This window comes from Podarcis liolepis (assembly GCF_965112155.1).
Source record: "Podarcis liolepis genome assembly, chromosome: 3".
NCBI classification, from domain to species: domain Eukaryota; kingdom Metazoa; phylum Chordata; class Lepidosauria; order Squamata; family Lacertidae; genus Podarcis; species Podarcis liolepis.
This window is the reverse complement of record NC_139557.1, coordinates 108,573,069-108,587,208: the sequence shown is the minus strand read 5'-3', so window position 1 is coordinate 108,587,208 and position 14,140 is coordinate 108,573,069. Positions and strand designations below refer to the sequence as shown.

Here is a 14,140-nt window from a genome sequence, read left to right as displayed (position 1 = left end):
GGAATTTGCTGCCAAGGAGTGTGGTTGAGTCTCCTTCTTTGGAGGTCTTTAAGCAGAGGCTTGACAACCATATGTCAGGAGTGCTCTGATGGTGTTTCCTGCTTGGCAGGGGGTTGGACTCGATGGCCCTTGTGGTCTCTTCCAACTCTATGATTCTATGATACTATGATTCTATGACTTAGCAGTTTGTTTTCCTCCATTATTGTTCCGAGTAATATTGTAACCAAGACATTATATACTGTATAGTATAGCAGAACAGTAACTCATACACAGTTTCCAGGGGGGGTAGCTGTGTTTTCTGTTGCAGCAGAAACAAAAGGTCTTGTAGCAAAACTAGAAACAGACTCTTGTCCACAAAAGATTACACCCCTGATAAATTTGTTAGTTTGTAAGAAGCTTCAAGACTCTATAGTTAAGCAGAGGCTTAACTCTTATCATAGTGCTGTGATGCTTAGTGCGCAGATAACAAATCTCTGCATCTGATATCATATAACTGGCTGGTGGGTGTAATGAGGCCCATTGGCCAATGTTCCTCACAACATACTACAAAGGGCTCTAATGTACACACATGACTTTTGTGCATACAGAGGCTAACACATTCTTTTCAATGATGGTGAATATTAGTCATGCATAATGGGAATGCCTGTTGTGTGTGAAGAGAACTACCCTGCAATATGAGAAAAAAGTCATACTGTACTATGAATGTTTATCAACTACCCCTTCCCAGCATCTGAAAACTACTCACAGTCATTGATCCTCCCTGCCAATGAATCTGCACTGAATCCAGCAAAGACAACGGTATGAACAGCACCAATTCTGGCACAAGCCAACATGGCAGCCACTGCCATTGGGGACACAGGCATATAAATAGCAACTCTGTCCCCTTTTTTTATTCCATTTTTCTTTAATGTATTAGCAAGTCGGCAAGTCATATCCAGAAGCTCCCTGCAACACAGGAAAGAACAACCATGTCATTTCTGTATGCTCCAGTTTGTTAAATATGTATTTCTATAGCATAAGGCTTGTATAAAGCAATGCCAATCCTAGTAATTTGAGTTTTTAAGAAAATTTCGAATTGGAAGATATCCCAGGAAAAGCCCCTGTGCCGATTAGGGTAATTTGCATTGGGGGGGAAATCCATTTCCACCAGATTTTTCTTTTTATGTCCTAGTGGATGATCCAGTTTAGTATTTTTACTTTATTTCTATATCGTAAACAAAGTTAAAAATTTGAAACCAAAAAGTTATTAAAATTAAATTAAAAATTTGAAACTGCCATGTTTGCCTAATATTGTACAGTACATGCAATTGGTACCCACTCATTGTTAGTAGTGAACTTATGAAATGGGGGGAAATGTTTTGGAAATTATTCACTGGCCAGTCTAAAGATCTGTAACAGATAATTATTATTCCACCAAAGTCCCCATCTATGCAGGATTTAGTTATTTACTATGTATTAATTACCTGCCATTAAGACAGAATGAGGTATGTCATATAATGAAATATATGCACTGTTTTAACAGCTGAGAGCAACCATTTTAATACATGATCTAAAGTTCAGAGAAGTTGTTATCTGAATTATACCAAAAAATGGTATAACAATCCTTAGCTTTGTCTCTTGCTGGTCTTTTGGATAACATTTGCTGAACCATAGAAATCAATAGTGCTTTTGAAATATTGACATGAGGAATACTTGGCCTTCATCAACATTCTTAGCATTCAAGAGACACTTACAGTGTTCAAATATAAAAAAGAATGCTTTGTAAGAAGCATGCCTCCTTGCTCAGCCTTAAAAACTGTAATTTGTTTCATATGCATTTGATTGCGTAATTACTTCTTATGCAACTAATGGCCCAACCCGAAATCAACAAATCTATGAATAAGGCTATTTTTTAAAAAGTTGTTTTTACTCTTAGAATGGAGTCTAAAAATAATTAAATGGAGACTGATATAAAGTTCGTATCTCTTCCAAAGCTACCTACAAGTTTTATGGCTAAACAAAAATGAGAAACTGGGATGTCTGCCAAACCATAGCTGTCTTAGTAGACAACCATTCCATCTCACACTATCCAAATAATTCAGATGTGTTTTAAGAATATGGCATCAAAGTCCTGCACAGGATCAGAACATTTTCAGAAGGGACTATAAGGACAGAACTACACATTGTGAAGTAAATTTCCAAGCTGTGGTTTGTCTCCTATTACTAACAAAGGGACCAGAAGACATTTACAAGGGAGAATTGACAGGTGGAGTTTAATCCTGCTCATATCCATGGACGAGTCTGGTGAAGGCTGGTCCACTAGGTCAAATGGGACACTGCTCCACCAACCTCAGCCGGCTCCACCTACCTGCTTTCAGTCTTGAGGGTGGCACTGGTTGTCAGTGCCTCCTCTCAGTCTCAGCATTGCCCTCGTGCAGCTCTCTGCCTTCTGCCCTAGCAGTCCCTGTAGGCACGAGCCACCGCTGGATTATCCCCTGCAAATGCCCTTGGCTATTTTTCCTCCCAGTAGTGCTCTGTAACCAGATGAAGCACAGCAGGAAGAAACAGCCAGGAGAAATTTGCGGAATGATAAGAGCTGCAATCCAGCAACATCTGGAGGGCCACAAACTCCTCCCTCCCTGTATTGTGCTCAGAAAGAAAGCCAACCAGCAACAAAAGCTAGAACTGTTTCCATTCCTATTAATGTATATATATTGTTGTGTAATATTTTCCATTCCTCCACTCAAGAAGTAGGCTGCAACGCTATCCAGGCATCCACAATTCGACACCTCTAAAAAAAGGCGACAGCCTCTTGTGCTGACAGTTCCTATACAGTTATCAATATGCCAATGCTTCCATGCATTCTCCTGAGATAAAGCAAATATTTTCATGGAAATATATTACATTTATCTATCCACTGGTAGCTGTCAATGGATCAGTTTTATGACTGTGTATTTTGCGAACAGGAGTCAAGATGGCACTGTGTATTTTGCAAATATGCATCAGGATCATGCTGCAAAAATCCGGAGCAAAACCTTAACTGATGATCACCAGTTCATTGTCACTGTATTGTATATTTTCCGAATACATTGTTGATTGTTGTTAGCCGCCCTGAGCCCAGCTTCGGCTGGGGAGGGCGGGATATAAATAAAATTTATTATTTATTATTATTATTATTACATGTAGCTATAAGTCATAAAATAATAATACTATTACTGCTACTGCTACTACTACTACTACTACTACTACTACTACTACTACAGTATTATTATTACCCCACCCATCTGGGTGGCTTACAACACATATGATACCACAAAAACATCAATCATTAAAAACTTCCCTATACAGGGCTACCTTCAGATGTCTTCTAAAGGTTGTGTAGTTGTTTATCTCTTTGACATCTGATGGGAGGGCGTTCCACAGGGAGGGAAGCAAAGTGCCAAAACTTTTGAACGAGTGGCAAACAGCTTTTGACCTGCTTAAAAAAAACCTAGGGATATGAGAAACTCCCAATGAAAATATTTGCTTTATCTCCCAAGTTAAGGCCCAAGTTGAAAATGGCCTATCCTCCCAACACTATCTCTGTGTTTCCCAGACACTCCAAGTAGGAGGTACACATTATTTACTTTCAAATATGGAAGTATGTATGTATGCCACAAGTGCTTATGCCCAGCTTAGGTTGGTTGTTTCACCAGCTATGATTCCTTCCTGGACTGGGATAGCCTGGCCTCAGTTGTCCTCTTGCTTAGACTACTGTAATGTACTCTACATGGGGCTGCCCTTGAAGACAGTCCAGAGGCTACAGCTAGTGAAGAATGCGACTGCTGCATTGATAAGGGATAGCCTGAAGGGACCGTGTGATACTGATGCTGCAATATAAAACCTTTAATGGCTTGGGTTCCAAGGACCCAAAAAAAGCACCTTCTCCAGGTCAGACCCTATCATCAGAAGGTGAGGCCTTGCTTATAGTGCCACTGCTGGGAGCTGCCCAGTTGGTGCTGCTGACTCATAACGGGGCCCTTTCAGTGGTACTTTGCCTGTTGTGGAAAGCACTCCCTAGCGAGGGGCACCTGTCTCTATCAGTATTAATTTGCAGGAGAAATTTGAAAATATTCCTGTTTACCCAAGCATTTGGTGGCTGAAGAATACTACTCCTGGCAACCTCAAGATCATTAACTGTCACTGCAACTGCTTTTAGATGTTTTCAATTGTAGCTGCCTTTAGAATGTTGACTGTTATAGAATGCTTTTTCCTTGGTTTTTAAATTGTGTATCTGTTTGCCATTCTGGTCTGCTTTGGGAGGAAGGGCAGGATGTAAATTCAATAAATAATAAATAACAGACTATAATAATAATCCCTGCTAAAATGTCCACACTATTTACTGATAAAGTACAGTACTCATGCCTCTTGTCAACACACATATTTTTATTTCACTGGTCACCTGCTTTCTGTGCGATACCTATATCTATTGAAAGCAACAGCTGGGCATGGACAAAACCCCTTAGAGCAGTCAATGCATTTTTATAGCAGCTTCGTTAATTAGCTGATAAGTCTACCAACAGCTTGCTATTATTAACAGATATCAGAACAGCTTGAAAGGAAACACTGTGTTTGCAGGCCTTGTCCCTACTGAGACAACCAAAGACTAGAGTATGGTCACAGCTTAGTTTCTTCAAACTCTCTTACTTGAAGGCAAACCTAACAAAATACCTAAAGGAACACACTGGCGTTTAAAATAGCCAATGAGCCTTATGCACAATTTGGGGGAGGGGAACCATGTCAGGATCAAGAATGCAACACATGGGGCTATCCGTTCCTCTTCCAGCCCCATGCTGTGGTATCAGTGAAAACAACCCCCTACAAAACTGCCATTTGCCATGGGACATAAATTGCTACTGGCACCAATAACAATATAGCTCCCACAGCAAATAGCAACTTTGTCCTCTGTGGGGCAATTTTCATCAGAATCACAGTGCAAAAGGAAGGGCCCCGCATTTTATTTACGCTACTTAGAGGTTTATTACAATTAAATAATATAGAAATTATGTTAAATAAATAAATGCACCATGTCCAAATCGCTCCTGAAATTGCTATTTAAAAAGCAACATATACATTAAATGTGATCAGACATTGAATGCAATGAATGGTTTGGCTGAGAGTTCCAATGTATTTCATTTCATAAATAAAACTAAATATGCTATTTATGAATCTCAGACTAGAGTGGATATGACTCCATCATATTGAATATGAAACTAAATATTTGAATATATTGTTAGGAGTTTGTGGGTGCCTTGATTCCCCTAAATTTATTGGTGTCAGATCCTCCCCTAAATTCCTGGGTCTAGTGGGTATTGGAGTTTAATCAAGGCTTGGAGTATTAAAATGGGCTGCCAGATGCTGGATTTAGCCAAACAGGCCAAATCAGTTTCCCATACAGGCAATCACCTGGGAGAAGAGCCAGTCTGGAAAACAAAGAGCAAGGTGATGAGCCATTAAGAAGACAAGGTCTGTGCCAGCCAGTCTCCCTTTCCTACCTCCTTTTTTCAACTATCCCTTGCACACAGACAACCTGCCCCCCCTTTACCGTTTTCATGCCTCATTCTCCCCCCTGTTCTGCAGCCCCCTCTGTGTGCACACCCCATGATGGTATATGTTGCTGTACCTTTAAATTGAGTAGAATCTTAAGAACAAGTCAGTCAGTTAGCTCATTCAGTTAGAGAAGGTTAACTTCAGCTTATGGATGTTGTGTGCATGTGAGTGCTTGCTTGGTAATAACATATATTTTCTAAATTTTTACTTTGCATCTGGAACATCATGTTGAAGATAGCACATGGTTCCAGGAGTGAAATACACTGTTGAGGTACAATCTCTGCTGTTGTTTAAAACCACCATTTTCCTCCCATTCCCAATTTACCCATGCCATTCTTTAGAAGAGCCACTCATTTCCTTTAAGTATCTCCCCTTCTTCTTGTCCTGAAACTTCTCCCTCTTCCATTCCCTTGCTGTCTCATGTGAGACAGATAAAGAATGCACAACTCTGAAATAATTCATAGCACTTCACTCATACTTCTGCCATTGTTCCAAACCACCACTCTCCCCTGTCAGTGTCACCCCCATGCCAAGGCCACTACTGTTGTGCAACCAGCTTTCACTTTTGCTTCTCTACCCTAACTTGGCTTCTTGGCAATCCAGGATTGTGATGAGGCACTACTAATCCTCCAAGGTGGGCTGCACATAGATATTCTTACATTTTTCTTAGATGCAGCCCATGTTCATTTGCAGAAAGACCTCACATCCATGTGGACTGGTTCCTTTTTCTTACACTAGCTTCAGCTTGATTGCAAACTTATTTCCTCTTCTGACACAGCTAGCTTCTTACTGTACATGTGTTGAAATAGCATTGTCAGGCAAATTTTTGTTACATTTTTATGTGTAACTATGTTTAAATGTAACTGTACTTTTGTAATATTTTGTAATAGATTAATTCATCTGTTGTTTTTTTGTAGACATATTTTTAATATATTAAGTGGTTCAGAAATTATTTAATCATAATAATGAAATTCTGTCTTATTAAATACCTGTTAATGACAACTGAACAGTTATGAATATTCTTTAGGCTACATTGCCACATGGTTTCCAGTAGCCCCTTTCTGACAGGCTGCTCAGCTACCGCCAAATGTCCCATCAATCTACTGCTGGGTTCTAGCCCACTATTTGGGAACCGCTCTGCTAAAAGAAACACTGGTTGTCTTTGCCATCTTGTTCACCACTACTCCTGGACCGATTCCTCTTCTTTAGGCTGGCCATCATCAAAGAATGGAAAATATTTTGTACAAAAGCTCTTGAAGTAGGCAGTAAGCACGCCCCAACTGCAGTATGACACATTCTGAAGTCATACCTGTAGGTGACTTTCTCTTCAGTGCCAGGCTCATCTTTTTCCCAGATCAAAGCCACTCTCTCTGGAGAGTGTTGTGCATACCGGTCCAAGCAGTTAACTGCACAGAAACACATTATAAAAAAAACAAAAAACATTTACAGTAGATTCTAAAGTGTCAGATTTGATAATCAACTTGTGCTGTTAATATTTTTAAAAGATAATGAACAAATATAATTTATTTAAAAAGCCTCTGATCATGCAAATCTACAATAATGTCCCAATGAAATAGTCAAGAGTATCAAAGTACAGTATTCAGAATCATTAAAATAAATGAAATTGCACTGTACATCAGTTTAGTTCATAAACATACACTACAGTCAAGCATCTACAAGAATTATGAGGCAGTAAATGTAAGGATGTCATTAGATACGGTTGCCATATACAGTGGTACCTCTGGTTAAGTACTTAATTCGGGTTAAGTACTTAAGTATGGAGGTCCGTACTTAACCTGAAACTGTTCTTAACCTGAAGCACCACTTTAGCTAATGGGGCCTCCTGCTGCTGCCGCGCCGCCGGAGCCCGATTTCTGTTCTTATCCTGAAGCAAAGTTCTTAACCTGAAGCACTATTTCTGGCTTAGTGGAGTGCGTAACCTGAAGCGTATGTAACCTGAAGCGTATGTAACCCGAGGTACCACTGTACAGTTGTTGAAACTTTGACAGTATGATTCTGTTTATAACACAAGATGGCCACAACTGACTAACTCCCTTCATGGGTTGTTGATGTTCTTTGTAGTTTAGACCACCTAGTCTAAAACCAGGCAAACAAGAGCTATGTGATTGGTATGTAAGCCAGGAATGTATGCATAATATTTATTTATCTATCTATATTTATTGAAAAATATAGCTTCTAGCTAAGGCCTGCATAGGAAAGGCAGAGCAACAGGACATTGGAAAGCGCTCCCCCCCTGCCCCCACTCTCTCTGCTAAATATTACAATTATGTGGAGGGATTGGAATGTGTATAACATACTGAAAGGAGTCCTGCCTCCTAAGCACAGCATGACTGATACACACAATTCTCCCTCAGCTTTGAGTTTAGCAGGCCCTCTTTCCAGCACTTAAAGGCTAGGAAATCCAGCCTTTTAAAATCAAAGTTGAAGTTTGGCCATCAGATTTTGCAGTAGACAGCTGTTGTGTAATTATGTTTCACCCTTCTAAAAATGCATATGTTTTGTAATTATAAGCTCATGTTTTGGAAACCTAATACTGTAGTGTTGTGCTCTTCAGCCAATCCCTTCAATGCCCTTGTTGGTGTCCTTTTCTTTTAATTTGACCCTAAGGGAGTCCTCTATTTACAAAAACTGTAATCAACAATCAAGGACAGTTCTTCACTGTACAAAGCTTAGAGAAACTTTTCTGGGAAAATTATGCAGTAAAATACTTAATTCCATTGTATGTCCCCCCCCCCCCCCCATTCCTGAGACCAAATATCACATCCTTTAAAATTAAGGCTTATTCAATAAACAAAAGCAGCACTAGAGTCCTTTAATTATTCCAGCCACGTTCAAGTACCTTTTCAACTCTTATGTGTATGGCAATGGTAGCTTAACTAGGTCATTTAACTCTTCTCTTCCTTAATATTTAACATTTAAATGGTTTTCATGACCTTGATTATTTCTATACACTGGTGACTTGATTGAGAATTGCTTTTTAGCTAAATTCTACTTATTTTTAAATATTTTTATATTCCACCTTATAATCATTTTTTTCTTTTTACACTTTTATTACAATGCAATTTGCTATCCTCTTCTATGAAACATGTACGGCAAGATACATTCCCCCCATTAAACATTAACACATCAACTCTAAACCAATTTAAGCAAGTTATTGTCATCTTCTAAGTAAGAATGCATACAACAGTGATATGAAGATAAGCAGAGAAAGTGATAAGTAGAGCAAATAAGTAGAGTGATAAGTAGAGCAAATATGAAATGGAGTCACAATATAATTAACAAAAGTGTGCATAATATAGAAAGCTCCATTAAAATAAATGAAAGTTGGCAGCTCTTCCTGTTGAATTTTGAACAATGTCACATGTAAGCTACAAAGAATTGGACTGCATGCTGCTCAATGATCAAATTGAAATGGATTCTAAAGCAGTTTCTTTCTGCATAATAAGCCATCTGTGCGTAACTTTAACATCCTCACCTTGTAGAATATTAACTTGTAAAAAGAAGCAGCTGAAGAAAATATAGCATTTCTGGAAAATGTCATCTGTGACTTTACTGTGGATTTCTCCACCATATCAACTGCAATGATGAAACCTGATCACTGTGGTAATTGTTGAAAATAGAAACTCACATGCAGAAAGTGTTATAGAACTTATGTGCCTAGGTTTATCTCCCATGAGTTTTATGAAGCTGTGTTGCACTTTGAATGAGAACAATTGGAATAATGAAGGATGCAATCCTAAGCACTGTAACTAGAGAGTTAAGGCCTACTGAACTCTGTGGGACTTAATTATGAGTAAACATGGTTAACAGAGCAGTGTAAGAGAAACAGCTGTATCTTTTTTATTAACTGAAATGAACTGTAAGTGTAAATGAGTGCAACTGTATTTCAATTAACAGAGAGGAAGTGGGGAGAAAGATCCTAACATAACCTATACTGTAATTGTTTCTAAAGAAAGGAAGCTTTTTTATATGGAGACCAATCATGGGTGTAGCCAAGGGGGGCCAGTTGCCCCCCCATCAAGTAATATCCTTAACTGACCAATCATGTCAGTCCTCCCTCCCCCCCCCAAAAAAACTCCTGGCTATACCCATGAGAACATTAATCATGCCACTTCCCACAACCACCCCACAGGTGGAACTGACTCTGACTGGCAATGGCTTTCCAGGATTTCAGGCAGGGAACATTCCCAGCAGATGCTTGAACCTGGGACCTTCTGCATGCAAAGAAGATGCTCTACTACTGAGCTACAACCCTTCCCCTATAAAGTAGTACTGTTCCAGGATTACTGTAGCCTGAGCCTTTGCTGAATGTGTATCATTTCATGTGCCTCATTTGCTAAGGTTAGCACTCAACTTTAGTGGGGGTGGCGATAGCCACTGTTTCTGCAATCACAGCTAGCAGCAAACAGCCATGGGGACACCAGTTCCTATAAGAAAGATTCAGAGCCACTTACTTATAATGAACCACTGTAGATTTAAAATCTTATTACCTTGTTATTGCTAGTTAAAACAGTGATTACAATTAGAACCTTATTGATTGCACACAAAATCATTTGGCAGTGAGGGATCAGCATTCTGCATAGCACATACTGAGGCACTTTCACCTATTATTTAGTATTACTTAATACAGAAAAAAATAAAATCCTGGTATTATAAACAACTTTACAGGAGAAAAGCAGCTATTAAAAAAGCATTTTTGGAATGCTAAAGCCACAATGTTCAGTTCTCATCTACCAAAGCTGCACTAACACATACTTTATGACTTTGACAGCAGAATCAGTTGCCTCTAGGAAATTCACAAGCAAGGCACAAATTCAATAGCCCTCTCTCATTGTTGGTTCCCAACATTGTACAGTAAGAACCTCAAATAGCTTCCTCTTTCACTATTTTTCCTTAATTTTTCAATATGTAATTGAATATGCTCGAAGTCTACAGTCACACATTCATTATGTTTAGCATTAAACTTATAATTCTACTTTGAATAATCTTTGCCAAAGGAGAAAAAAGAAAATCAAGACAAATAGACAGGCGAAACCTTCGCTATATTCAGCTTCTTTCAAAGCAGGACATGTGGGAGTAATAGTCTGTTCCAAATAAAAAATAAGGCAGGGACTGAGGGTGCATGGCTTGTCCATCCCATTAAAGTAACAGAATCAATTTTAAAGCTCATGGAACTGTTTTTCTATTGGTTAATCTTCATTTTTGTTATTTATACTTCTGTAATTGCTGAAATATCATAAACCATTATGACATGGCAAAAAGGAAAAGGGATGCAGGAGCAAAAATAAATAAATTCAGTCTCATGCTAAGTACATAATATTAGGAGAGGTTGTGGGTCATTTTTTCAATTGTCGACTGTGGTCAAGTTAGATTTTTATTTTATTTTTTAAAAATTGTCACAAAGCATTTTAGTATTACAGACCCTGCAGAAAACCAATAATAAAGAGAAATCACATCCTCATCTGCTAGCAGTTTCATTAACTATCCAAGTTTTAAAAGCAGGAGGGGTGGGAACAAATAGTGCTTTTACCACAAAGCCAAGTTCAACTTCCACAGATGAGGCTTCCTAGCAACAAGCATTCCATGTACCAGAAAAATGTAGTGCCCATAGCAACTATTTGAGAGAATTTGTGTTGAATTAAGTGGTTAGCACCATCACCAACTATAGCTCCTTGAACTTTCCATGTTTCAGTATTGATACATTCACTCTTTCTATAGAATCATGTAAAAGTACATACTGTACAGTATATTTCTTACAAAGCCTTTATTTATACATGTCTTATTTTTAACAGCGGGATTTTCAAAAATCTAATAATAGGTTCGTTTGCAAGGAAAACTTCTGGAAGCTGTTTCATTTACATTCTTAAGACATTGCATAGCTTTTTGATAGGACAACACTTTATTTTCTACTAGTCAGACTAAGCCCATCTTATACCTAGCTTGTTAATGCAACAGTTACAAATGAATCAGCCCAAACTAGAAAAAATGGCCAATCTCATTTTAAAACAGATGATAGTTTCCAGAAGATCTGAGGTCAGTCAGGTGGTTAAAAGGTTGTGGAGCAGATGTGAAGAGTCTAAAACAATGAAGGAAGCAAGTGGTGGTTTGTATTTTTAACAACTCTGTGGAAAAACAGGACAGCAAATTAAAGGGCTTTGGGGTCTAGTTTTCTTTTTAGTGGAGCACAGTAACCCTTGATGGGGTCAGAATTATGGATCCAACAAGATAATACTGTTATTTATTTGTGCTTAACTGTTTTAATATAACTGCAAAGTCTAATGCATGAAATGTTTGTAGGCCAATGTGAAATGGCATGCACTTTGCAGCCAACATCCAGGGACTATGTTCATTCTCAGGGTTAATCAATGGAAAAAGCTGCCACCTGAAATAATCATAAATCAATTAATATAAGCATATCTCCTATATTAGGTAAACCTATATGGCAGTCTCAAATGTTTAAAGACATGCTTTTAGTATATATCCAACCTATGTGCATCATAATCACACACACCCGGCAAGGGTACTCATTTTATTCTGCTTCCCACACTCTCAATATGGTACACAGCAAGCAACCAGGAGTGTGCAAAATTGCCACCCAAAAGAGCTCTCAGAGAGCTTTAAGTAATTATGACTTTTAAGTTCTTTGGTAAAAAATATATATACCTGCAAAAGTTCTTCGTAAGTTCTTTGGGACAGAGACCTGTTTTTTGTTCATATTACTTTGGAGGCAGTAATGTTTCCCACTACCAGTTGCTAGAAAACACAGGAGGGGAGAATGCTCTTGTGCTCATGTTCTGCTCCTTGGTTTCCCACAGGCATCTGGCTGGCCACTGAGAGAACAGGATGCTGGACTAGATGGGCAATTGGCCTGATCCAGCAGGCTAGTCTTCTGTTCTTATAATCTGCCTTTTATGTTGATATATGACTATACAGTATAAATAAGGTAGGCCCTGCAATCGCATTCCATGTGGTATTTCCAAGCACCAATGGAAATGTCCACTGGAGGTAAAATGCTTCCCCCCTCCCCGCAGCAAAGTATTTAAATGCTATTAATTTGTAAGATGAAAATGCTGCTTCCCTCCCTCACAAGAACCGCAGCAGCAAAAAATCATATGAGAATGATGAGCCGCCCATGACCTCAAAGCCAATGAAATAAAAATAATGAGCAATTCACTTATTTGCCTATTGCTTTCCCTGCCAGCATATCCTTAAGGAAGGCCACCTGCACCACACAAAACAAAGGTTGCTTCCATTATGTGAGCTGACAATTGCTGAAAAAGCTTGTTTGTCTACTTTGAACTCTATTTCCTGTACTCTATTCACAGGGCCACATTGGCTTTCACAAAAACACGGCAGATGGTGGGGAGAAAATGTGTTTTTAATATGAAGATGCATGATCCTAAGAGGCACAGCTAATTTTTTCCCTTTTTTATGTTGACTCTTCGAGGTCTTATTCCAAAACTCTTTCCTAGCCTAGGCACCCTATGAACTGCAGATGCACAAGATTTCCAGGGCATTCTGCACTGGAAAACTTGTGTAGTCTTACAACTCATGCGGGCTCCTCGAGCTCAGCTCCAGAAAGCCATAGCTCAGGCCCTAAAACTTGTTTTTCGCAGCAGGGCCGATCTAAAAGGCCCGACCTGACACAATGCAGGTGCCTCTGAGCATATGCAGAGTGCATTCGACCCCTTATTTTCTTTCTCCTCGCCGCATTAACAGCCACCTCATCACTTTGAAGGCGCCTGGCTTTCCATATCACTTGGGGTAGTGACTTCCAGGCACTGAATTAGATAAGCTTTCGAAAGCTGAAGGACTCGAGGAATGAGAAGAGGGGCCGAGGAGAGATATATACGGTAGATATATATATAAGATGTGTGCGCGCCAGGGGCAACTCCTCGCCCCTCCTGCCCAGGGAAGGCGCTCCTTACCCGCCACATTTAAGCGGCCGCCCAAGAACCAACGGACGCGGCCCTGCGCGAAATCCCACTCGCAGTCGGTGTGGTGCGCGGCGTCCCACAGCAGTGCCTCCCGAGCCAGCGCCCCCCAGAAAGCCCCGGGCGCCTCGGCCGCCCTCCGGGACACCTCGCCATAGCTCCCGCTCAGGAAGGGGTCGCTCGCCTGAGAGAGGCAACGGCCGCCGCTGAGGAGGCGGCCGCACGAAGGCCGTCCCCAGGGGGCGCCCGGCCAGCTCCGGCTCCACCAGGGCAGCCTCCCTCGCCGCCTGCTCAGGGCGCTCCGCAAGCGGCTCAGGGCAGCAGCCGCGGACGGTGTGGCTGCCATAAGGCCGCCGGCGAAGGTTTGGCAGGTGTGTAGCGGCGGGGGGCGCTGAAACCGGCTCGGCGCCGCCTCCGAGGGGGCGAAGGAGGGGAAGCGGCTTTCGAAATCGGTCGCCTGAGGCTCTGAGTTGGCCCAGCCAAGTTGGCCCTGCGCGCTTCCTCCTTCTCCTCCTCCTTCGCCTCACCACGCCTTTCCCGCCCTTTTCCCCTGCGTCTCATGAGGCGAAAGAGGAACTGAGCGCTCGCGCTCGGCCTCTTTAGCAGATGGGAAACTT

At 40.5% G+C, this 14,140-nt stretch overlaps 1 protein-coding gene and 1 long non-coding RNA gene across 3 annotated transcripts in view; both read right to left on the bottom strand.

Annotated features, from left to right (window-relative positions):
• The window catches only part of ACSS1 (acyl-CoA synthetase short chain family member 1), a 31,168-nt gene extending 17,204 nt beyond the window's left edge, over positions 1-13,964 (bottom strand). The window contains exons 1-3 of one of the 2 annotated variants that reach the window (XM_083494393.1): positions 13,518-13,964; positions 6,878-6,974; positions 746-945 (exon numbers count right to left, since the gene is read on the bottom strand). In XM_083494393.1, coding sequence (XP_083350519.1) covers positions 746-945; positions 6,878-6,974; positions 13,518-13,869 — 649 coding nt within the window. In that variant the 5' untranslated portion in view covers positions 13,870-13,964. Of the gene's footprint in view, positions 1-745; positions 946-6,227; positions 6,358-6,877; positions 6,975-13,517 lie in introns of those variants that run through there. The other variant, XM_083494394.1, reaches the window with a different exon arrangement.
• LOC310702943 lies at positions 11,337-13,511 on the bottom strand. The gene is made up of 2 exons (XR_014523821.1): positions 12,253-13,511; positions 11,337-11,665 (listed from the first exon to the last, which is right to left on the bottom strand). It is a non-coding gene; the product is annotated as an uncharacterized lncRNA (long non-coding RNA).
• Positions 13,965-14,140: the final 176 nt, after the last annotated feature.